This window comes from Pristiophorus japonicus, chromosome 8 (genome assembly GCF_044704955.1).
Source record: "Pristiophorus japonicus isolate sPriJap1 chromosome 8, sPriJap1.hap1, whole genome shotgun sequence".
Classification (NCBI taxonomy): domain Eukaryota; kingdom Metazoa; phylum Chordata; class Chondrichthyes; family Pristiophoridae; genus Pristiophorus; species Pristiophorus japonicus.
In genome coordinates, this window is record NC_091984.1 from 234,964,186 (window position 1) to 234,989,494 (window position 25,309).

The 25,309-nt window shown below is 43.3% G+C and overlaps 1 protein-coding gene across 14 annotated transcripts in view; it reads left to right on the forward strand.

Moving 5' to 3' along the window:
• Nucleotides 1-25,309, forward strand: part of fbrsl1 (fibrosin-like 1) — a 908,758-nt gene that overhangs the window by 343,098 nt on the left and 540,351 nt on the right. The window contains exon 2 of one of the 14 annotated variants that reach the window (XM_070888117.1): nt 10,767-10,814. The exons of the other annotated variants lie outside the window; for them this stretch is intronic. Within the exon in view, the coding sequence (XP_070744218.1) occupies nt 10,767-10,814 (48 nt within the window). The remainder of the gene's footprint in view (nt 1-10,766; nt 10,815-25,309) is intronic. 14 annotated transcript variants of the gene reach the window in all.

The window sequence follows — 25,309 nt, forward strand, 5'->3', positions numbered from 1 at the left end:
ATATTGTTTTATTGAGTTTCTAATTAAACTTTGGTTTTGAAAGGTGCTGATGCAGACATTGCAGGTTCTGTTCTGCTGTCTCAGCTGCTGAAATGTTATCTGTCACCTCTAGCCTCTCATTCGTAGGCAGTATTAGTTAGTTGCCGTGCAAAGTGCTTTTGCTCTCTACTGAATCAGACAGAACCTAGTAGGGCCTTGTATGTTCATCTTCTGATTTGGTTCAGGGAGCCAGCTGTCTGGAGCAAGCTCCCACTGTTTGTTAAATCTGTTTTCCATAGTGATGGCCAAGCTGGAGATGCAGTTAAAACTGGTTACAGAAGTCCGGAGCCGGACTACCAAAACAAGAGGTTTAACACCGTAATTACGAGGAGCCACTCGAAGATGCTGGGATGCCAGAATTCAATTTAAAAGAGCAATTTAAAAGTGGCTGCAACAGATGTCTGTTTTCTGTGGGAGCAAAACTAAGATTAGCAAATTGGATAAAGAAAGAACTTGCATTTATATAGTGCTTTTCACACGCTGTGGTCGCAGGCAGTGAGTGGGGCAGCCATCACCGACACTTTCCGCCTCTCACTCCAGAACGTCCGTCCGTTTGCGAACAAGGCCCGGAAGCTTATCATGGATGATGGCATCAACATCATGGCCCTGATAAAAGCCTGGTTGAGAGGCGATGCCACCTTACCCTTAAATGAAGCCTCCCCGCCTGGCTATACCTTCCATCACTTGCCCCGCCCGGACCGCCGTGGTGGTGGTATGGCTCTCATCAGCAAATCACACCTTGGTCTGACCCTCTACCCCTCTGGCACTTTCTCCTCCTTTGGGCATCTCCGCCTATTCCACCCCTCTCACCTCTTTTTAAATTCTCGTTCTCTCCCAAGTACCATAAAAATGTTATCACCGATATTCCCTCACTACTTTCCTCCCGCTGCCTCGACACCGAACGACTTCTCATTCTCGGTGCTTTCAAACTTCTTCTCAATTCATCACACTCTTTCTCCTGAGTTCACTAGCCTCCTATCCTCCCTTAATCTCTCCCTCCATGTAAACCCCCCCAACCCATATTCACAGCCAGCTCCTCGACCTTGCCATCTCTCGTGGCCTCGCTACTCCCATCGTGTCAATTGCAAATAAGGCCATCTCTGACCACTTCCTCGTATCGCTCTCAAGCCATAATCCCCTTTCCACCACCCCCCCCACCCCCAACCCTATCTCCTTCTGTGTCCGCCCCTGGAAAAAAACTCTCCCGACTCTCTTACAACTGCACTTATCAACTCCCAACTGTCCAGCCTTTGGCCCTCCATTCACCATGACACTTCTGCAGCGACCAATCTGCTCAATCACACCCTCACCACTACTTTTGATGCCCTCGTCCCTGTTAAAACAATTACTCACTTTCGCCCTGGCCGTTCCCCCTGGCACAGCCCTGATTATCTCCTTTAAGTCCTAGGGACGCAGACTTGAACGGATATGGTGGACAACTGGTTTAGCCATTTACTGCCAGATCTGGCTGAACTACATAAAGCACTATCGGGTCCTGCTCTCATCTGCCAAAATCACTTACTATTCCAGAATCAATCTGGAATGTAAAGATAAACCCAGGCTTCTATTCTCCACTGAAAGAGTACAGCGTACAGTTTTGGTCTCTGTATTTAAGGAAGGATATACTTGCATTGGAGGCTGTTCAGAGAAGGTTCACTAGGTTGATTCCGCAGGTGAGAGGGTTGACTTATAAAGATAGGTTGAGTATACTCTTTGGAGTTCAGAAGAATGAGGTGCGATCTTATTGAAACTTATAAGATAATGAGGGGGCTCGACGAGGTGGACGCAGAGAGGATATTTCCACTCATGGGGGAAACTAAAACTAGGGGACGTAGTCTAAGAATAAGGGGACCGCCCATTTAAAACTGAGATGAGGAGAAATTTCTTCTCTACAAGGATTGTAAATCTATGGAATTCTCTGCCCCAGAGAGCTGTGGAGGCTGCGTTATTATACTAAGGCGGAGATGGACCGATTTTAGAAAGCTAAGGGAATAAAGAGTTATGGGGGGGGCGAGCGGGCAGGGAAGTGGAGCTGAGTCCGTGATCAGATCAGCCATGATCTTATTAAATGGCGGAGCAGGCTCGAGGGGCCAGGTGGCCTACTCCTGCTCCTATTTCTTATGTTCTCCTGGCTGGCCTCCCACATTCTACCCTACGTAAACTAGAGGTGATCCAAAACTCGGCTGCCCATGTCCTAACTCGCACCAAGTCCCAGTTAACCATCGCCCTGTGCTCACTGGCCTACATTGGCTTCCGGTTAAGCAACGCCTCGATTTCAAAATTCTCAACCTTATTATCAAATCCCTCCATGGCCTTGCCCGTCCCTATCTCTATAATCTCCTCCAGCCCCACAACACCCCCCCCCCCCCCCCCAGATGTCTGCGTTCCTCTGATTCTGCCCTCTTGAGTATCCCTGATTATAATCGCTCAACCATTGGTGGCTGTGCCTTCTGTTGCCTGGGCCCCAAGCTCTGGAACTTCCTGCCTAAACCTCCCCGCCTCTCTTTCCTCCTTTAAGACGCTTCTTATAATCTACCTCTTTGACCAAGCTTTTGGTCATCTGCGCTAATTTCTACTTGTGCGACTCGGTGTCAAATTTTTAAATCTCATAATACCCCTGTGAAGCACCTTGGGATGTTTCACTACATTAAAGGTGCTATATAAATGAAAGTTGTTGTTCTCTGGTGGTCCTAATGTGCTTCACAGCCAAATGATTACTTTTGAATTGTAGTCACTCTTGTATGTTGGTTAGCAGGTTTTATCTCCCTATGTTACTTCTTGGAAAGACAGGAACAACCAGGTAGATGAGATGAGATAAGTAGGTGATTCTTCAATTAATATTTTTATGAATTCCATATTTACGGTACCAGACGTGTGGCACATTTATTCAGATTCCCAGCAGTGTGGGCTGACTTCATTAGGTTTTAGCCAGAATTTCAAATAACTGTACTAAATGACATTTTTTCATGTTAACATGCGGTGCAATCACCTGCTATATTAATATACTAGGATGCTGCACCACAGAGCGAAGGATGTGGGTTTGTGCCTGATTCCTCCTCATGAGTTATCGGACTTATACGGGCCCATTGGGGGAGGCAGTCAGTGGAGGTTTGGCCTTTTCCCACAGTGAGAGGTGAAAGTCAGTGGTATTCATCCAGCTCTCAATGTGTATTTACAGAGCAGCATTGGCAAAAGGCTCGGAGTGCGCTCTCACTCAATTAAAGGTTTGTGCCATACATCGGCCCAAAAGAGTGACTACTGTTTTTGTGTATGGTGAAAAACAAAAAGACCATAACATTTAGTTTTGGTTTTAAACGCTTGTTTAAACAATTGTAGAACCATTAAAGCATTTTTTGTTGTAAAAGTAGACATGCAGATTAAAACTTGAGCCCTTTTGCCATATTATGTCTGATCTTTTGACTTTTACTTTCCAGAAGGAGTTCTACCACCTTTTGGGATGTTCCTTTGTGAACATTCTTCCAATTATTTCATGTCACAGCAAAAACATAAAATCCAGTGGGGAATCATGTAGCCAGTAACCTTGGTTCGAGCTTCCCAATAGAATTTCTGTCTATGTCTTTCATTTTAACCCCCCCCGCCCCCCCCCCACAATTTTGCAATAAAACTGTACTGGTAAAACTAACAGATACTGTTCTATACAGCTGAATTATCACAATGGCAATAAAATAGTTTTATTACTTTATTTTCAGACAGTTCCTTTCGTTATCAGTTGATAACGTTGTAGGCACTTCATTTTTTATTGAACCTACAATGATCTCAGCTCAGTAATAGTATCTATGTGATAAGAGGCATAGGGACAGTTCTGCTCTGTACTGTAAAACAAACTTCGAAAGGCACGGTTTTACAGCATCTTGTGACTGGTTTACCAAGCTTTGTACACGTAACACATCCCAGTGTGCAAGTGCACATGTGTATATATATATATTACTGTATGTGAGTCTAGATATAAGCAGCCATTAACTTTCTCCCAACCCATTGAGCATGATTTTATTTAATGTGTACAATTGGAGTGTTTGCTTATAAATGAACAGTGAGCCTCAACATCGAATGGTCCAGCCTCACTAGAGCTCATTTACTGTACCAGTATTCCGTTTCGCTTAGTATTTTTTTCATTCTCCGATTTTGTCAAATTAATGCTGGTTATGTTGAGTACGAGGGCAGTTTTCTTCTGTGAATTGATGTACTCTAGCTAAGTGGGGACTGCCCAAATGCATTTAACTAGCCAGAAGAGAGATGAAATGAGTTGTTTTTAATCTGGTCACAGGAGTGAAAGAGGTGATACTTTAATCCTTGGCACCATCCAGTCTCTATTAAATCAAAAATGTTAATCTAGCAAAGTATAATGATCCAGAAATCCCGGTCGGCTGCTTCCCGCGGGCGATCGGGTAAAAAACTTTTAAACGATGCGCACTTACCTGAAGCTGCTGCGCCCACTTGAGTTCCCGGTCCTGAGGCCTCCGCTGATTGTATGTCGCAGCGCGTGGCTCTGGGCAGCCAATCCAACTTAGAGTTCCCATTATTATGAATGAGAACCCCCCCCTGCCAAAAACACCCAATACACTAATAAAAAAATAGAAAAAATGCACCACATATAAATTAAAGTTATTTATGTGTTATAAAAAAATATATGTACCGATTTAAAAACATTTTTTTTAAATATTTTTAAATTATGGTTTAAAATAAACTTACCATAGTGGGGAGGGTTTTTAAACAATAAAATGTGTTTATAATTTTATTTTAAAATGTTTTTGTGTATTTTAAAACTCTTATGCCTGTAAAAGTAGGCTATGTGCCTGCTTTTATCAGGCGCGAGTTTTCAAGACATTTTCTGGGCAAGATATGGGTAAATCCTGCAATCTTGCCCATGTGAATGTCCTGGCTGCTAAGATACGGAAGATCTGTCTAGCTCCAGCTTGGAAAAGCTGATTTTCAGCGCATGTGCATTGTGTGCTGAAAACCGACTTTTGCACTGCCTTCCTGGGGGGCCGGAATTTTTACCCCAGTGAAGAACTAGGTGCAAATTATTACCATTATCTTGAAGCACTGAGGCTTCCTGCTGGGCCTGTACCCACAATGCATTAGTCATTTGTAGCATTCTGGGTAACAGTTGTTGTGATCTGACTATTACATGGCAAACATTATTTTAAGTTAGTTTGACTTAACTAAGCTGATTCAGTTGCATTTATTTTATTGAGCCATTTTACAACAAGATAGCAGCAATTTCCTTGGTAGCAATCCAGACTTTTTGAAAAGATTAACTTGTTTGTTTACGTGTGGCTGTCTAATGGTCGATATTTGATGGGAATTATTGCTCACATGGCAGTATTACAGGGCGTTGCACATTGATAACATATCCTTGATCACCAGTTGTAAAAGTTCAGTGTAATAAACTATACTATATCAGATTGATTGGCTGGATCAGCAGAATCTATTGCACCTGTTACTGTACATTCTCATTTAAGGCTTGTTTAAGTTTGAACAGAGCAAGTTATATACTTACTGCCACGGATATAACAGTGTTCAACATTGTTAATTTGGGGTAGTATAAAGGATCAATAAGACACAGTAGTATTTGGAATTGTTCAAATCTTCAGGATTTATATTTTCTAAATGCGATGTTTCTCTGGGAATGAATGAGGGGGAATCTGGTGTATAAAAAAAAACAAATTGCTACACTGTCTAGAAACAAAATGCAGAATTTTACTGCCTCTGATCAAAGGATTGAGGGTTACAGAGACACTTTGCTGCAAATTAGAGAATATAACATGGGCAAAAGAACGAGAGGGGAGATGAGGATATTTTTATACAGTGAGTTATGATCTGGAATGCATTGAAAGAGCGGTGGTAGCAGATTCAATAATAACTTTCAAAAGCGAATTAGATATTCTCTCGATAGGGAAAAATTAGCAGGACTATGGGGAAAGAGCTATGGGACTAATTGGATAGCTCTTTCAAAGAACCGGTTCAGACACGATGGGGCAAATAGCCTCCTTCTGTGCTGTATCATTCTATGATAAGCTACCTAACTATTGCTGGATATCTTCCAACCCACAACATGCAGTTGCAAAGATATTTGCTGTGTCTTACAAAATAGCGTTTCACTTGATTGGAAGTGATAGCAATCTGCTAAATATCACTCCACGGTTACTTACTGGGTTTTTGTCTCTCTTAAATAACAAGCTATTCTGAGCCAAAGTTCATATTCATTCAAATAGCCTTGGTTTTCGTTAAATTGTTCTTCGACTTTGACTGCTCTATAAGTGGATGATAGAAGGTATGCGAAAGTGTTCGAACAATTAAACGTAGTGATTTTTTAAATATTCGAGCTCCTTTCCATGTACAGAAGCACGTGCCTTCTGTTTGGCACCTCCTTAATAACTCAGACAGGAAGCATTGCAGCCAGTAACCCTTTTAATGTATTTACCATAAAGCATCTCTACTAGCCACAACTGTTTTCATCCTGTACCTTTGCTAGTCCCATGTTGAGAGGAAAAACATCAGATTCCTCTACGAATCTATCCTTGGCCCCCTCCTCTTTATCTTCATACTGTCTCTCGGCAACATCATCCACAGGCATAGTTCAGCTTTCAAGTATGCAGATAACATCTCGTGCTACCTCTCCACAATCTCTCTTGATCCCCTCAACTGCCTCTGTGCTATCAGATTTCTAGTTTGACATTGTTTTAGATGTGTCGTAACTTCTTCCAGCTCTCCAGTTCAACATACAGAAGACTGAAGCCATCGCAAAATACTGCTTTGCCACTGACTCCATTTCCATCCCAATCACTGTCTCAGGCAGAAGCAGGCCATTTGCATTCTTTGTGTCCTGTTTGACCTTGAGCTTTGAACAGCACATCATGTCTATCACCCAGACTGCTTATTTCCATCTCTGCAACATTGCCTGCCTTTGCCTCTACTTCTGCCATTGAAAACCTTATGCCACTGAAAACCTTATCTCTGCCTTTGTCACCCTAGATTCAACTACTGTAATGCTCTTCTTGCTATACTCAACCCAACGTAAAGTCCAACTTGCCCAAAATTCAACTGCATGCATCTTATCCCACACTATGTCCCACTTACTCATCACCCCATTCTTGCTAACTTACATTGCCACTCAATTCCCCTAAAGCAATAAAGTTTAAGATCTATGTACTTCTGTTTAAATTCCTCCATGGCCTTACCCTATTCTTCAGCCTTGTTTCCCCTCACCAGACACAGTTCCTCACCATTGGTGGTAGAACCTTGTTCTTGGAGATCATTTGACTTTTGTTCAAATCCTCTCTGAAGAAATAGTTACTTTAAATGTTGTACCTTGAAAGCAGTGTAATCCCATAAGTATATAAAGAAAGGGGGGAGCGGGCTCTGAGGCGGTCGGCAGTCAAAATGCTAATGAGCTAGCTTTGATGATTTCTCATAGACTGCAAATAATAAGTAATTGGATAGCTTGGTTCCATCAATATATATCCCATGTCCATGATGTTGGACAGTTTTTAATCTGTTTCTGACTGAAGTCAGGAATAAAGCAGAATTGCAGATATCTAAGTTGCTGAGGCAGAAAGCTCTCAGAAAAGTCAGAGGGGCTATTCTTTTTAAATTCAGCAAGAACATCTACTGAAGTGGGATAGCATAGCGTCTTCATTATTTTCCTGTTATTATGCGGAAATCAGTTGTATCAATTGAGCTGTGAATCTGGTCATAACTATTGATCTGTACATTCATCTTGTTGAGCAGATCCGTTTAAGGAATCAAACCAAGCCTAACTGCATCTCATGTTAACTCGGTCTGTCTTTGCAAAGATTGAAGATATGTATGCACGAAAGACAACTGAATCTTGTCCCAAATCGCATGGGGATTCTGGGTCAACTCCCAAAAAGTTAAGACTCTTAGATCACTTGAAGTAGTCATTGAACCCAAATAGGTATCTGAATTTGTAAAAGCCCTGCTGTGGGGAACTCCCTATAAATGTCCTCACCTTGTGTGAAGCATCTTGGAATATTTCCTTCCATTAAAGGTACTGTACAAAATCAACTTGTTGCTCCTTGTGCTTGTGTCACACACTTGGCAGTGGGGGTAGTTTCTCCTCTCCTTCCCCCTCCCAGTCCATCCATGTAGTCGGTCTCTACTTGGCATATACTTATTAATTACGAGACTTTCAGTAACTGCATTTGTGCCAACCCAAGACTGCAGGGTTGAAAAACTGCCACAATTCCTTTATAGTTTTCAAATTTAAGCGAAATAATGTTCAATGATTTCTACAGAAACACTTTTATCTTGTTTGACTGTATATAGTCGTACTGACACTGCACATCTGGAGTATGCTTAATAAAGGAAGTGTAATCTAACATACACAGTAATTATGATGTATCCATGATCATGTGTCATAAAGCAAACATTTTAATAGCTATGTGAATAGGTGGCTCTGTAGGATTTAGCGATCTCATTTGAAGGGTTTGATATAGTACGGAAGGGGCACTTATCATACAAATGTGCCAATCACATGAAGATTCCAAATAAAAGCACTTTGTTGTATTTAACTCTTTTTAAGATCTGCGTTAATGCTATGATATTGGGTCAGTTGGTAAATGTATTACTAAACTATGCAGACCAGGGTAGACCCAGTTTTTATCCCCAATCTGTGCTGAGTTACATGGTCTCTGTCAGCGTAGCATTGGGAAAATGCCATTGTCTATAGTATCCCTGGGCTGGAAGGGGATTAAAAAAAAAGGATGTGCCTATTGGTACTAAATGAAATGCAGCCGTTTCTCTGATTGGCTTTCCAGACCTATTGCTGATTGGTCCCTTTGGAGGATAAGCCACACCCTGAAGTTCCTCTGGAATGTGTAACACAGCCTTCTGACTTTCCAATTTGTAATTCGATCCATTTTGACTTCAGAAGCCACAGATGATAGATTTCCCCAAAAGCCACCAAGTTCCAGCCGAAGTCCATTACCCCAACGGAAGTGCATCCCTCCCCCAGCTGACGATCCTTACCCCAGCACGTGTGCTGCCTCCCACAGCTGAAGTCTATTACCCCAGCTTAAATATTTCCCCTCCCCTCGCTGAAGTCCATTACCTATGCGTACTTTGCCAGCTGAAGACCCTTACCCCCTCCCACCATAGATGGGACATTGTGTGCGGATTGTTAACATATTTATTGGATATGACGTGAATAGTGACAGTGTCGTGACGTCTGGATTTCACCCACCCCAACGATGTCCCTTGTTACACACGCACCGAGCTTGCACACACCAGGGGGTAGAAAGAACGTGAACGGTCTTAAGTTCCCCCTCTCCCCTCCAATCCCCCCCCTCACCCCCACCCCGCTCTCGTCCCCCCCCCACCCCGCTCTCGTTCCCCCCCCCCACCCCGCTCTCGTCCCCCCCCCCACCCCGCTCTCGTCCCCCCCCCACCCCGCTCTCGTCCCCCCCCCCACCCCGCTCTCGTCCACCCCCCCCCCCAGCTCGCTCTCGTCCACCCCCCCCCCAGCTCGCTCTCGTCCACCCCCCCCCCAGCTCGCTCTCGTCCACCCCCCCCCCCCCCAGCTCGCTCTCGTCCACCCCCCCCCCCCCAGCTCGCTCTCGTCCACCCCCCCCCCCCCAGCTCGCTCTCGTCCACCCCCCCCCAGCTCGCTCTCGTCCACCCCCCCCCAGCTCGCTCTCGTCCACCCCCCCCCAGCTCGCTCTCGTCCACCCCCCCCCAGCTCGCTCTCGTCCACCCCCCCCCAGCTCGCTCTCGTCCACCCACCCCCCCAGCTCGCTCTCGTCCCCCACCCCCCCAGCTCGCTCTCGTCCCCCACCCCCCCAGCTCGCTCTCGTCCCCCAACCCCCCAGCTCGCTCTCGTCCCCCACCCCCCCAGCTCGCTCTCGTTCCCCACCCCCCTCCCCGCTGATGGATCGGAGGCAACATGTGGGTGGGGGGGTGGGGGAAGAGGAAGACGTGTGTGCAGAATGGTGTTAGGGACTAGCCAGTGATATTTATCCTAACTCTTCCTTATGTGTCTGCGTCTGGAGATGCATGCGCAAAAGGAAGAGTTAGGACAAATAGTTATTGCGTAAACATCACCTTTCCCACTGAAGTTGCTGCCCACTGACCCCTGCTGTAATGTGTTCATTGGGTGAGGACAGGATTGGGCTTGGCTGTGATTTTGCAAACTGGATTTTAAAAACTGAAAGACTGAAACGTAAAGTACATAAAACTACAAAACTGCTACTGACGTGCTGTTAATGGATAATGAGTAAGGACTTGGGAGTGGTGCCAGATGAGTGGGTGCAGCTTGTACAGGTAAGAATCAGCTTTATAGATGGAGAAAAACAGGGCAGAGGTAAACTGTCAAGCTCATAAATTCCCACAGGCTTCCATTATTGCCACATTTACTTGCTATATCTGCTGTACCATGGGGGCTTATCAGCTGCTGTTCTAGCGATTGTTTGGTTTAGATAAGTGCAGAAGTCTGATAAAATACTGATAACATTAGTATGATAGAGACATATTGAAATTCTTGTAACATTAGCCTCAGATCATCCCAGTGTGTTTGCTTGTTGATCCGAAACTCTCCTGTTGCTTGAACGTTTCAAGTTTTCTCTCTCTGCGCTGCTTATATTCACTCAACAAGTGATACTTTCCTCATTCCCATCTGCATACATCTTGAAGTGACCAAGTTTTGATGATTTAGTTTCACCTGACATCTCGTTTGCCTTTCGATTTAGGATGACTGCAAGCTGTTGGTGAAATTACGTTGCGTGGAAATACATAAGGTATCGGCTGATTTTCTTAAAACTGTTGCTGTAATTCTCAAAGGAGTCTGTGTTGTAAATGTGGAGGGGTGTCTGGAAGAAGAACTAAGTAAAAGTGATGGAAGTTTGTTTAAAATAGATTTCTCATGAAAACAATTTGAAGAACAACCTGAAAATATTAGTAATAAGCTGTAAAGTGTTACTGCTTTAAAACAGGGAATGCTATTGGTCCTCAGTTTGTTTCAGCACTTTTCTGTTCCTTCAAATGACATTATGAATGGTGTTATAAGACTTGATAACTTGGCCATGATAGAAAAAGTAGTCTCGACTATATTGACAGTGCTGCGGGTGCTGATGTATAAAGTAGTCATCCGCAGTGGTTGTCCACATTATACCCCCATTTGTTACCACTAAAAGTATGGTTTGGAAAATCCCTCCAAAATGCTTCTGTTGTAAATGTAAAAATTACGTGAATTTTTTACACCTCCGTGGAGAAGAAATAAAGCACTATGTAGAGGGAGCATCATTGGGTGTCAATAAAATGCAGATGCTCGATTGCTCTGAAATGATTTGGTTGGAGTCTGAAACACAGCCTTTATTCGCACTGTGCTGGTGACCGGAGACAGGGAGGGGAGTGTCTCAGACAGCTTTTATCTGAGATGATTGAGCAAGAGGCACTCATTGATTTATCAACCAGCCCCATTGTAATCTGGGGATTGGCCTCTTTATGTGGTATGAGTTAACTAGTCTGGGGCTTCCTTTGTAAAATGGCTCAATACTGTAATGAAATGAGAGAAATCCATTCCAGCTGTAAACATTCACATTTCAAAAACACTCGTATTGATCTGTCAGTTGCAACAGGTCAAAAGAAATAAACACAAGGCGACATTGGTTGGACCAGATATCTACTATCAACATGTATAGTAATAGCCACATTTATGTTGTCAATTTTTTTAATCGATTCTGGTCATTTATTTTACATCTACTTAGTACTGTATTTATTATAGTTCTTGGATCATAAAGGGGGGATTGTTATGAAGTTACTGATAAGTTTCTAGATAAATTGATATGTTTATTAAATTCAAAAATGTAATTATTCAGAGATGCTTATTATAATACACTAGACTGTTTTTATATGGTAATGTTACAGAAATCTATTCCAAGACTATTATGCAATGCCCATTGTGTTTATGCTCTAAATAGTTCTGGAAGATCTGAGGTTTAATCCCAGATCTATGCTGAATTCGATAAACTTGCTAGAGATGCTTTAATTGGCCTCAGCACACCTTGGCTGGCAAGGTGAAAAATAAGCCAGCTACTGATTGCTTCACATGGACTTCATGCGAGGACAGAATCCGTGTTTAACTCTGATATCCCTACAGCTGAATAGTGTGGCGACAGTTGCTATCTAGACTGACATATGAAGTATGGCCAGTTGGGTGCGATACTGCAAAGACTGGCTGCACCCACAGTACTACAATCTCAGCAAGGGTCACTGCCATTACTACAGACAGGGAGAAAAAGGAGTAGAAGATAAAAATTATATATCCTCTCTATCATTTTAATTCATCACATGAATAGTAGGTCTGAAGATTACTGCTTGTGAATTGGGCAAAAATAATTTGAGAGCAAGATTTGGCAGTACCAGTAGTACCAAAGTTTCTATATCAAAGACACAGTAGCTGCTTTTATGTTTGTCCAGTCAACAAGAAGGTTTCATGCAGCCGATGGCAGATACAATATTTTCCCAAAATATAAGTAAGTGTCCACAAGTGTGCCATTGGTTTAAGGCTGCCAGTTTCAGTGAAATATACAGGTAACTAGTAATGCACATTTGTACTCTGTGCATTGCAATCCAGCAATGTTGGAATGATCAGCTGCTGACTGTGTAAAATGTGGAGAATGATTTACGTAGTTACGTAGAGTCGACAGAACAGAAACATGTCATTCGGCCCAACTTGTCTATGCTGGCGAGCCTCCCATCTTCCATCAAACCCTATCACCATATCTTTCTATTCCTTTCTCCTTCATGTGCTTAACAACTTTCCCATAAATGCCTCTATGCTCTTTGCCTCTATTCCTCCTTGTGGTAGGGTATTCCACATTCTTACCACCATTCTTTGGGTAAACAAATTTCTCCTGAATTCCTGCTAATTACTCTTAATTGTATTTTTGGTTTCTAGATGCTTTTCTATGACTACTTTGAGTAAAGATTCCATTATATATATATATCCTACAGCCACCGTTAAACTAACTGGTCTATATAATTCCCTGTACTTGTTATTCCTATATTTAAAAGGGTGACAGAATAGGTGGTAGGTGAAGTAGAGATGACAGTAGCAATCTGTCACTGGTGAGGGAGGTAATGAGGTCAGATTGGATGGAGACTTGTTTAAAGACTTGCAGCATCCTGAATCTGTAGTGGAAATACAGTTTAGAGAAGCTAATGGTTAAGAGAATATATCTCAACTTAGCTGGGAATTTTGACTTGACATTTGAAGCTGTCAACTCATCAGCTGATTCAATGGACACTGACCTCCTGCCTCAGCTTCACAGACGAGGTTTGATGATGGACAGTCCCTCGAAACGAGGATGACTTGCTTCCACGCCAAAAAAGGATGAGTTCACAGGTGTTTCAATGAAGGACCTAATATTTCACATCCCGTACTACATATTGAAGGGTGGAAGATGCCTTTGCGTGGATTTTTTTAACGTGTGGGGGCCGTTGCACACCAGCCACCACACGGGCTTGACAGAACTAGGTCTTGGTCCAGTGGCAAGGATTATCCAAGACGACTGGAGACCTGCTCTGCGCGCACACATCGCAGTGTGGGTTGGCCCGTGCTGCCCCTTGGCCCTCGCCTCTTCTGGCCCCGAACTCGCACCTCTCCTGGGCCCTGATCACGTCCCTCTACAATCTCTCGCGCTCCTTCGCCCTGATCTCGCCGCTCCTGCTGTACCAGCCCGCGCTCCAATCACCGACCTGGACATTGATGACGTCACTCTTCGCTGTCATCGCCCTCCTGCACCAGCTCGCGCTGTACTTTGCAGTGGTACGCTGCCCATGGCCGCCGCTTCTTTTATGGCCCCGACCTGCCGCTCGTGTTCTCACGCTGGTCGGGGCCACCACATCCACAAGATATGTGATTAACACCTAGCAGCAAAATTAATAGAACTTATCCCTCCAAACATGGAACAAAAACAGAAAATGCTGGAAATCTCAGCAGGTCAGGCAGCATCTGTGGAGAGAAAGCAGAGTTAACGTTTTGGGTCGATGACCCTTCGTCAGACGAGGTCCAGGCACAGCAGGAAACCGGTGGGTGACCTGTTAAATCCCAAAAGCTGGGAAAAAAACGTTGATACGTGGCTGTAAACAAGCCACTAATGATTTTAATTGCTTCCCCCACCGCTGCGTGTCGGGCCTGCTCAGCGCTGATAGACCTGACATTTGGTAAAGGCGCAAGTGGTGGCGGGCTCACAGCAGGGTCCCGACCCACTGGAGGATAAAAAAAAAACACTTTCCCACCCGACCTGCAACCGTTCACACTCGCTGACCCTCCTCCCCCCCAGCCCGTTAACTCTGTTTCCCTCTACAGATGCTGTCTGACCTGTTGAGTATTTCGAGCATGTTCTGTTTTTATTTTTGATTTCCAGCATTTGTTATGTTTTGCTTTTTGCTGCATGGGAATTTTTGCAAGTTACTTCAAATAAGGCTTTGTTAAGTACCCTCCAGATGATGCTTTCAGCTCAAGTTGCAGAGTGAAGAAAATGTATTTTTCACAAATAAAAATATGCTGCTTTAAGGAGACTACATTATATCTGACATTTTTCATGTTGAACTATTGAGTTGATATTTTCAGCCTAAATAATAAATGTCAGTGCAGCTGCAGTGCTCTGTATGGTAGCCTGTAATCAGCTAATGAGACCATGCGTGAGACTAATTATTCGCAGTTTTAATCCAAGTGTTTTGTTCTGGAAGATTATATTTTCATGAAATTCATACAAAAAGGCAAGAGATGATATGAACACTGAACAGCTTCTTGACGCTTGTTCCTGTGTTAACTTTCCTCCAAATTGTAAATAATGCCTGGTTTAAAGTGGCCCACATGAACTCTGGGTTCACTCCAGGACGCAGTCCCACGCCTGCTGATAAGTGAGCTCAGTCGATGATGTGCAGTTTCTGGAAGTCAATTCAGAGCCCAGCCTTTTCATGGAAATGAAGTTGATTCCTCTCAATGTGATTTCCCGCACCCCCCCCCCCACCACCACCAAAATGTGGATTTAGCAAGGATTCACTTTACCGCTGTACATGGAGTTAAATTTCAAAGAGCGATGACTCTGTAAAATAAGTGCACATTTCAAAATCAAATTTGGTTCACTAGATGGCCGTACAACAACAACTTATATTTATATAACACCTTTAACATAATAAAACATCCCAACAGGAATGTTAGCCAAAATATAATTTGACACCGAGCCACGTAGAGATGTGCAGTGAGGAGAAAGAATGCAAGATCACTGTTGATCATTAGCATATGCTGCAGCTGGGGGCGGGGCAGCACATTATTTATAACATCAACAGCTTGCACTCAACAGGGATTCTGTGGGAATTAATAAAATCTACTCGTGGATCAAACTTGCTCTGAAATAAGAATCTACAAAAAGTTATAAACTAAGACCTATGTGAAAATTAGCATCTGAACACTTAACGCATTCAAATTTAATTCTTTTCTCTGCTATTTTAACGGACATGTAAAGTAATGAAAATAGACTGAGTGTCAGTGTACAAATACCTAAAGTTCATTTGTTTAACAGAGGCCAGAAAGTTATTAGTTAAATAGTATATCCCATAATGCAGTTTCAAAGCCCAAGTTACTATGAATTTCCCATTTAAAAGAAAAAAAGAAATACTTGGATTTATATAGCGCCTTTCACGACCACGGGACGTCTCAAAGCGCTTTACAGCAAATGAAATACTTTTGGAGTGTAGTCACTGTTGTAATGTGAGAAATGGAGCAATTTGCACACAGCAAGCTCCCACAAACAGCAATGTGATAATGACCAGATAATCTGGGGTTTTTTGTTATGTTGATGGAGGGATAAATATTAGCCAGGACACCGGGGATAACTCCCCTGCTCTTCTTCGAAATAGTGCCATGGGATTTTTTTACGTCCACTTCAGAGAGCAAATCGGGCCTCGGTTTAACGTCTCACTGGACTGTCAGCCTAGATTTATTTTTGTGCCCTGGAAAAGGTGGAAAAAAGGAAAAATCCAAATAGGGCTTGACTTTCTTGCAATGCATTTCCTCACATCCCCAAATTGCTGCCCCCCCCCCCCCCCCGCAACACAGTAAAGTCGTTGCTGTGTCTCCATCATTCTGACCACTTCCCACCTGATGCCACTTGCACCTTTTTGGCAAATAAAAAACCTACCCCTCAAGTGTCCAGTAAATGTTGCTAATAAACAATGGAATCTTGTGGAGGAACGTGACTTCGATAGTAATTTCTCTACTTTAGTTATGATAGTCACTGCAGAGGAAAATATTCTGCATACTGTGTCGAATGTTCCATAAGGAGCCCAGGAGGAGTAGATTACCATTAACAACAGTTCTTATTTGCTCTTTACTTTTTAAGGACACAGATATGCTGCAAGTCTTGGCTGGAGCAATAGCTGTATGCATTACAGAAATTATAAGGGCTACATTTTTGCAATCCAATAACCTCTGGTGGTCATACACCATTAAATAAACTTTTTGGCAAGAAAATTGTTACTTTTATCCAAATCACACTGCGCCAGAGACAGGCAGGAAAGGAGCAACACAGAGGCTGGCAGATGTTTATGTTGAAATCACTGGGTGGTTTAATTTACTGTCATTAGCAAAATGTTTTATGAATTACACTGCTGTTTTTAAATACTGAAAACTTGCCAGTTGCTGAAAACCTGATGAGTACACCATTTGCCTTGTTGCTCCCTCTCCATCGTGGTGGTGGAGCAGGCATCGACGATGAGATCCAACACCGCCTCCAGTGCAGTCTTCGGCTGCCTGAAGAAAAGTGTGTTTGAAGACCAGGCCCCTCAAAACTGCCACCAAGCTCAAGGTCTACAGAGCTCTAGTAATACCCGCCCTCCTGTATGGCTCAGAGACATGGACCATGTACAGTAGACACCTCAAGTTGCTGGAGAAATACCACCAACAATGTCTCCGCAAGATTCTACAAATCCCCTGGGAGGACAGGCGCACTGATATCAGCGTCCTCATTCAGGTTAACATCCCCAGCATTGAAGCACTGACCACACTCGATCAGCTCCACTGGGCAGGCCACATAGTTTGCATGCCAGACACGAGACTCCCAAAGCAAGTGCTCTACTCTGAACTCCTTCATGGCAAACGAGCCAAAGGTGGGCAGAGTAAACACTACAAGGACACCCTCAGAGCCTCCCTGATAAAGTCCAACATCCCCACTGACACCTGGGAATCCCTGGCCCAAGACTCCCCTAAGTGAAGGATGTGCATCCGAGAGGGCGCTGAGCACGGTGAGTCTCAACGCCGAGAGCATGCAGAAATCAAGCGCAGATAGCTGAAAGAGCGTGCGGCAAACCAGTCCCACACACCCCTTCCCTCAACAGCGATCTGTCCCACCTGTGACAGAGACTGTGGCTCTCATATTGGACTGTTCAGCCACCAAAGAACTCACTTCAGGAGTGGAAGCAAGTCTTCCTCGATTCCGAGGGACTGCCTATGATGATAGTGGTGGAGTTATTGGTTTATTACTGATAAGCTGTGTAAAGTGAGATTAACTGGTTAGATCAAAAATTGAACAGATCAAACCCCCACCCCTCTCTTCACTACTGATCAGCAGCAGGATCAAGGGTGCTAATAGATGTTGCGTGCATTTTGCTTCAGATAGAAAAATGCTGTCTTTAAACAGCGCATGTCATTTTTTAAACGTATTTTCTCTCTTCTCTCCCCCACCGCCCCCTGCACCCCATTTATATTAATTAATATTGACTGATTTGGTTCAACTAATTTAATAGGATATATAAATCAATTTCTTGTTGCTGTAATTAAAGAACTAGTCACTCAAACAATATAAATTAGTTCACCCAAATAATTCTATAGTTGAATGAAATAAATATAATTTACAATAATTTTGCATGTGATTTAGCACTTCTCTTTAGACAAACTTCAGAAGAGAAAACAGATGCACGGGTTGCAATATATTTTAGAGATCAAGTGGGCCAGACCCAGCACAATGGGGTATCGAGGTGGGAGAGGAGCACAAAGACAGAGAATTGGGGCAGGAGAGGGAAGGATACAGGAAATGAGGAAGACAGCATTGGTAAATTGGAGGCCAGCCTTAGCAAAGACAGAAAATTTATTTCTGGGTTGATCTGCCTGTGCCTGAGGAGCAGGTGGCCTCGGCAGCCCACTAAATCCAATATAAAAGCAGATTTAGAATTACTTGGGGAGAATGTTGGTAAGATGCCATTCCTCCCCTTTCATACTGTTTTCAACTGTCTATGATACAGGCACTCGAGGTCCTTGCTGTTTGTTGACTCCTGGCCCAACTGTGTTTACAAAGAAAAACAAATCCTGTCCTGACCACTGCATAACAGATAAGACCAGGATAAAGCCAGAATTTATCTGCACTTACAGTTTGTCTATACCTTATATGACGAAACTGGACTGTGGGCAAACAAAGGTGTCTACGTAGGGCCGGCCACTTCGATGTACCTGGTGCAGTGCCAATGAAAACAAGTGAAACGTGAAGCACAAAACAATTACATTATGCAAATATTAGCCTGCATATTATTGTACAAATGTAGGTGCTCTGTATTTCATTTGCAAACGCACGATGTTGCACTTGGGAGACACTGAATTTCCATTTCTATTCGGGAAAACAACCTGAAAAACAGTGTTCCAAACAACCATTTTCTTCTGGAGCAGTACTGCCTTTCTGTATTGATCGTTATTTGTGTTCTCCCCAAATAGAATTTCAAATGAAGTAGAAAGCTGGCAGCCTTCTGTGATTTTGCTGAACAAAACCAATTTGTTTGACATGTATTCAGCTGGTATTTGAGACTTGACAGTTGCAAGTTAACGATTGCACTTCCTTATTGCATTACCTGCACCAGTGACCTTGCCGGTACACCTTCCGAATTCATCAGTTGCCCAAAGGATGTGATGAATAAAAGTTCTGAAACTCTGTTCTAACTCGATGTAATAATACAGCTGCAATTTCAATAACACCTTGAGCTCCAGAACTAGCTGTGCCTCTAGCCAAGCTGTTCCAGTACAGCTACAGCAATGTGAAAAACTGCCCAGCTCTGTCCTGACCACAAACAGCAGGACAAATCCAATCTGGCCAATTACCACTCCATCAATCTACTCTAAATCATCAGCAAAGTGATGGAGGGTATCGTCGTCAGTGCTATCAAGCTTGTACAGAATCACCGTTGCTCAGTTTGGGATCTGCCAGGACCAATCGGCTCCAAATCTCATTACAGCCTTGGTCCAAACATGGACAAAAGAGCTGAATTCCAGAGGTGAGGCGAGAGTGACTGCCCTCGACATCAAGGCACCATTTGACCAAGTGTGGCTTCAAGGAACCCTAGTAAAATTGAAGTCAATGAGAATCAGGGGAAAAATTCTCCACTGGCTGGAGTCACACCAAATGCGCAGGAAGATGGTTCTGGTTGTTGCACGCCAATCCATCTCAGCCTCAAGACATCGCTGCAGGAGTTCCTCAGGGCAGTGCCCTAGGCCCAACCATCTTCAGCTGCTTCATCAATGACCTTCCTTCCATCATAAGGTCAGAAGTGGGAATGTTTGCTGATGACTGCAGTGTTCAGTTCCATTTGAAACTCCTCAGATAAAGAAGCAGTCCATGCCTGCATGCAGAAAGACCTGGACGACATTCAAGCCTGGGCTGATAAGTGGCAAGTAACATTCGCACCACACAAGTACCGGGCAATAATCATCTCCAAGAGGGGGACTAACCACCACCCCTTCAAAGGCATTCCCATCGCCAAATCCCCTACCATCAGCATCCTGCGATTCACCATTGACCAGAAACTTAACTGGACCAGCCACATAAATACTGTAGCCACAAGAACGGGTCAGAGGCTGGATATTCTGCGGCAAGTGTCTCACCTCCTGAGTCCCCAAAACCTTTCCACCATCTACAAGGCACAAGCCAAGACTGCAATGAAATACCCTCCACTTGCCTGGATGAGTGCAGCATCACTCGAGAAGCTCAACACAATCCAGGTCAAAGCAGCCCGCTTGATTGGCACCCCATCCACCACCCTAAACATTCACTCCTTCCACCTCTGGCGCACTGTGTCTGCAGTATGTACCATCTACAAGATGCATTGCAGCAACTCTCCAAGGCTTCTTTGACATCACTTCCCAAATCTGTGACTGCTACCGCCTAGAAGGACAAGGGAAGTAGGCGCATGTGAACACCATCACCTCCAAGTCTCTCACCATCCTGATTTGGAAATATATCGCTGTTCATTCATCGTCACTGGATCAAAATCCTGCAACTCCCTCCCTAACAGCACTGTTGGGAGTGCCTTCACCATATGTACTGCACCAGTTCAAGAAGGCGGCTCACCACCACCTTCTCGAGGGCAATTAGGGATGGGCAATAAATGCCGGCCTTACCAGCGACGCCCACATCCCAGGAACTAATTTTTTTTTTTAAAAACCTATCCAATCAAGCTTTGCATGTTGTCTTCACAAAGAAAAGACTTACGCTTAAGTTACAGCTTGGCTCACTTGATAAAACTCGGTTGTCCTTGAAGGTTGTGGTTCAAGCCCCACTGTGGATTTGAGCACATAATCTAAGATCACACTTAGTCCAGTACTGAGGAAGTGCTGCATTGCCGGAGAGCGCTGTCTTTCGGATGCAATGTTAAACTGAAATACTGTCTGCTCATATGGAGATAAAATACCCCATGGCAATATTTGTAGGTTAGCGGGGAAGTCCATCCTCAATTATCTGCTGCTGTAGGACCTTGCTGTGTGCAAATTGCCTGGCATAGTTGTCTACATAACAATAATGACTGCACTTCAGAAGTAATCCCTTGGTTGTAAAGCACTTTGGGATGAACTGAGAACGTAAGTCGTTATAGAAATGCAAGTTATTTTTCTTTTACTTATATAGGATTGATATTTCTAACTTCCTTTACAACAGCAAACAAAAACTTGATTGATACCTGAAAGTACCATGTGGTACCTTTACCAGCAAATTCTTACCTTCAGGTTTCAGAGAACCCAACTCATTAAAATCCCGTTCCCAGTTAGGGCTGGCAATTTTGTGGCATTGAAAGGCAAAGGTTGGAAAACATTTCTCGGGTAGCATTTTTTCCTCAATGCTCGTTACTGCCGATTTTTTCCCCCTAAGGGGTGATAGTTGATGCTGAGCAAATAAACATCCCATTTCTGTGACCATGCAAAGCTGGTGCTGGAAGCAATGGGATGGTTTGTTACGGTGTTCCATTAAGAAAAATCGTATTATTCAAATCAATTATCAAAGCAAGGATAGAAGCTTAGCGTGCCAGTGTAAAATGCCTCAGTTATCAGGGGTCCAGGAGACATCTTTATGGCACAAAGAAAAAATAATAATTCCATTTTCCGAGATCTTGAAATGGTCTGAGCTTAAATCTTTAAGTGCGCAAAACTACCATCCTCCATTTCGATTTCTGAAAATGTCAGTGTTTGAAAATTATTTCATGTTTTGCTATTTCAGTAGTTCTTTTCCTGAACCAGCTTGGAAGTTAATAGATCATTGGTTTGTTGAGTACGAATGTCCAAGCATTCTATCTGAATTTAATGGCGTTGGATTATGGTAAAGATATACTGCAGCCTTAAGGTTTGTGCAAACAGCTGAAATAGATAAACCAGGAGACAACTCCCAAAGCTTGCCAACTATAAAATGGAGTGTAGTTTCTTAATTATATTCATCTGTATGAGACACTATTTAACAGTGTTGCTAGCTGAGTGGTTTACTGATTTTATTGCATTTTTTATTGTTGTAGTAAAATGTCATTGACAAGTAAGCCCCGATAAAGTCGCGAGTTAAGTTTTTATGATGGTCATGGAAAGTAAGACTGAATCTCAGACAGAAGATTGATGTGGATTTAGATTGTGTGTCAGGTACAGGTATAAAACAGGAATGGCACAGATGGGTGAAGTTTGTAGAACTGTGTCAGCTGATTCCAATTTATTTTTAATAACACCTTTTTCTGCTCGACAAATTGACATCAGAGTTTAATTTGGCGAAAACCCATCCAGTGATACTGCAGCAGTGACATTCTATACACTTGACATATTTGGTCTTTGGTCTGTTGGAGAATTAACACTGAATATTTGAAAATGCTCTTTGATTTTCGCTTCTTTTAGGTTGACTTCTGTTAGGATGCTAACAGACAATCCCAACTAAAACTATTTGATCCCACAATTGTAAACTATTTTTAAGGCATTCATTTTTTTCTTAAGTTAACTTTGAAGACAAAATGTGATTTGTTTTATGGAGGTTTCTTATCAGAATGGTGCAACACAGAAGTGGCTGACAACACAGAAGTAGCTGATTCAGTCCATCGTACCTATGCCGGTTCTTCGAAAGAGCTCTCCAATTAGTCTGACTCCCCTGCTCTTTCCCCGTAGCCCTGCAAATATTTACCCTTGCAGTATTTATCCAATTCCCCTTTGCAAGTTATTATTCAATCTGCTTCTATCTCCCTTGAGGAAGTAGTTTCCAGATCATATTTCTGTTCATCTCGACTCTGGTTCTTTTACCAATTACCTTCAATCTGTATCCTCTGGTTACTGACTCTTCTGCCACTGGAAATAGTTTCTCTTTATTTACTGTGTCTAAATCCTTCGTGATTTTGAACACCTATTAAATCTCCCCTTAACCTTCTCTGTTCTAAGGAGAACAATCTACCTTCCCTAGTCTCTACACGTAACTGAAGTCTCGCTTCCCTGGTACCATTCTAGTAAATCTCCTCTGCACCATCTCCAAGGCTTTGACATCCTTCTCAAATTGTGGTGCCCAGAATTGAACACAGCGCTCCAGCTGGGGCCTAACCAGTGATTTATAAAGGTTTTAGCATGACTTCCTTGCTTCTGTACTCTATGCCTCTGTTTATAAAGCCACAGATCCTGCATGCTTTTTTAACAGCCTTCTCAACTTGCCCTGCCACCTTCAAAGATTTGTGTACGTACACCTCCAGGGATCTCTGTTCCTGCACCCCCTTTAAAATTGTACTGAATGCTTACATAACAACCATATCCTGGACTTCCTTGATGGGTTAGTAGTTACAAACCAAAAGGTCCGAGGGTTGATCCCAAGCCTCTGTTGATGTTAGTGAGTACAGCGGTTGAGTGGTATAGTTGGCCTTGGCACCTGTGGGCTAGGAAGAAAAAAAAAATCAGTCCGGGTCCATAACCTCAGTTGGAAAGTGTGCGTTTGTGGATGGTGCATGAGGAAATGATCAGCCTTGTCCACAAGGAGCTTTCTTTAGGTAGCTTTTGGATATTTCCTCAACTGCCACCTACACCTCTCTCTGACCGATCAAAATAGAGCAAGTCAAGTCCAGCAGTACTCTTGGTTCCAGCATGGCTTCATTTCAGCAGCCCAACTGACAGCTCCGCCTTACCACCCAAGTGAGATGGAGAATCATTTTAAATTTGTTGAAATAAACATCTCTCTGCACTTTTAAGCAGAGTACAAGAAAGACTTGCATTTATATAGCGCCTTTCACGATCATGTCTCAAAGCGCTTTACAGCTAATAAAGTACTTTTGAAGTGTTGTAATGTAGGAAACGCAGCAGCCAACTTGGGCACAGTAAGCTCCCGCAAACAACCATGTGATAATGACCATAATCGTCTGTTTTTGTTATGTTGATTGAGGGATAATTATGGGTCAGGACACTGGGGATAACTTCCCCCTGCTCTTCTTCGAAATAGTGCCTTGGAATCTTTTAATAACAATTGTTATCTGATAGGCATGTCTTCTCTCATCTGCAACCTCCAACTATCTCCCTTTCTAGTGCAAGCTTCCTTCCTCTATCCATTCTTATTGCTCCTAAGCTTCAAATATAGTCACCTACATATTCCTCCCTCTCTCTGTATCCTCGCTATGTTCGATTCAAGATTCTTTGTGTCTCCTACAATAACATTCTTTCTAGGATCTCAAACCTATGGAACTCCTACCTTTTCTCCTCTGCATTATCCAGGCTTTAAAAACCAAAGTTTTGTTTTGCTGATCCACTACTGCTCAAATGTGCTCGTCTTCTTACCCACGCTTTTCAACTTTAGTTCTGATCCACATCGTGGGCCTTGCCCCTTCACTTAGATTTCTCAACAAAAAAAAAGGCTGTTTATGCTTTCTATCATTTTTATTCTGAATATAAATGAAAGACTTCCATGTTAACCTCTTGGTAACAACTAGAAATGTAATAAGATGCCATCACTTTGCTGTCTGAGTGCGTTGTCCCTCATGCAGCTTTGTAGGGTCCCAGCTGTGTTGCAGTGTACTCAATGCAAAGCTTATTTAACTCCTTTAATTGATTGTCAATTTGTTAATTTTATCATTAAGCCAGCTGTTACAGCTGTAATGTGACATCTCCATAAACACCTTTGATCCACTGCTATAATTTCCAAAAATGATAAATTGGCACAGTGATACCTGTAGCTAACAGCTGCAAACTTATGTTCATTGTGGATTTGCATTAAATAATCCAGTCAAAATACTGTTAAAGCTGTATATTCTTGTGAAGCTTTTGAGTGACAACACCCACCTCGACAGTTGAATTGGCATGGGCTGCAAAGCAGAAGGTTCTCCTCAGGCTGATGCAGATCTCTTGCTGTTTCCTGTGAAGAAGAAAAACTCTACATGCATTGGCTGGTAATGAAGTGAAATGGGGCAGCTGTACATGTGAACCCGAGGAGATTCCATTTAACTTGAATCGTACTGATACCAAATGAGTGAGGTCTTGGTGGCGCCACAGCATAAATGTAGCATTCGAGGACTTTGAAGAAAACCAATGTGACTGGGGCATTCACTTCGCACTAGTTGAACATTATACGATTAGAAGATTCTGGTTGGTCTGTCACCAACATGACCGACAGCATGGTGATTTTCAATATAGTTATGTTGTAACCTGTAGTTTGTTATTTGTCTGGTTGGATGAGTTGAGGAGAGATATGAATGTCGGCGGCAGTCGGGAGCAGCGTCGAGGAGGTGCGTGGAGAGGCCTATAAAAGGCACAGCAGGGAGTCCGGGGCCCAGCGTCGGCGGCAGTCGGGAGCAGCGTCGAGGAGGTGCGTGGAGAGGCCTATAAAAGGCACAGCAGGGAGTCCGGGGCCCAGCGTCGGCGGCAGTCGGGAGCAGCGTCAAGGAGGTGCGTGGAGAGGCCTATAAAAGGCGCACTTGTGCAGCTACAGGGAGAAGGCAAAAAAGGAAGTAGAAAGAAATCAAAAGGTGACGTCACAGCCAAGAG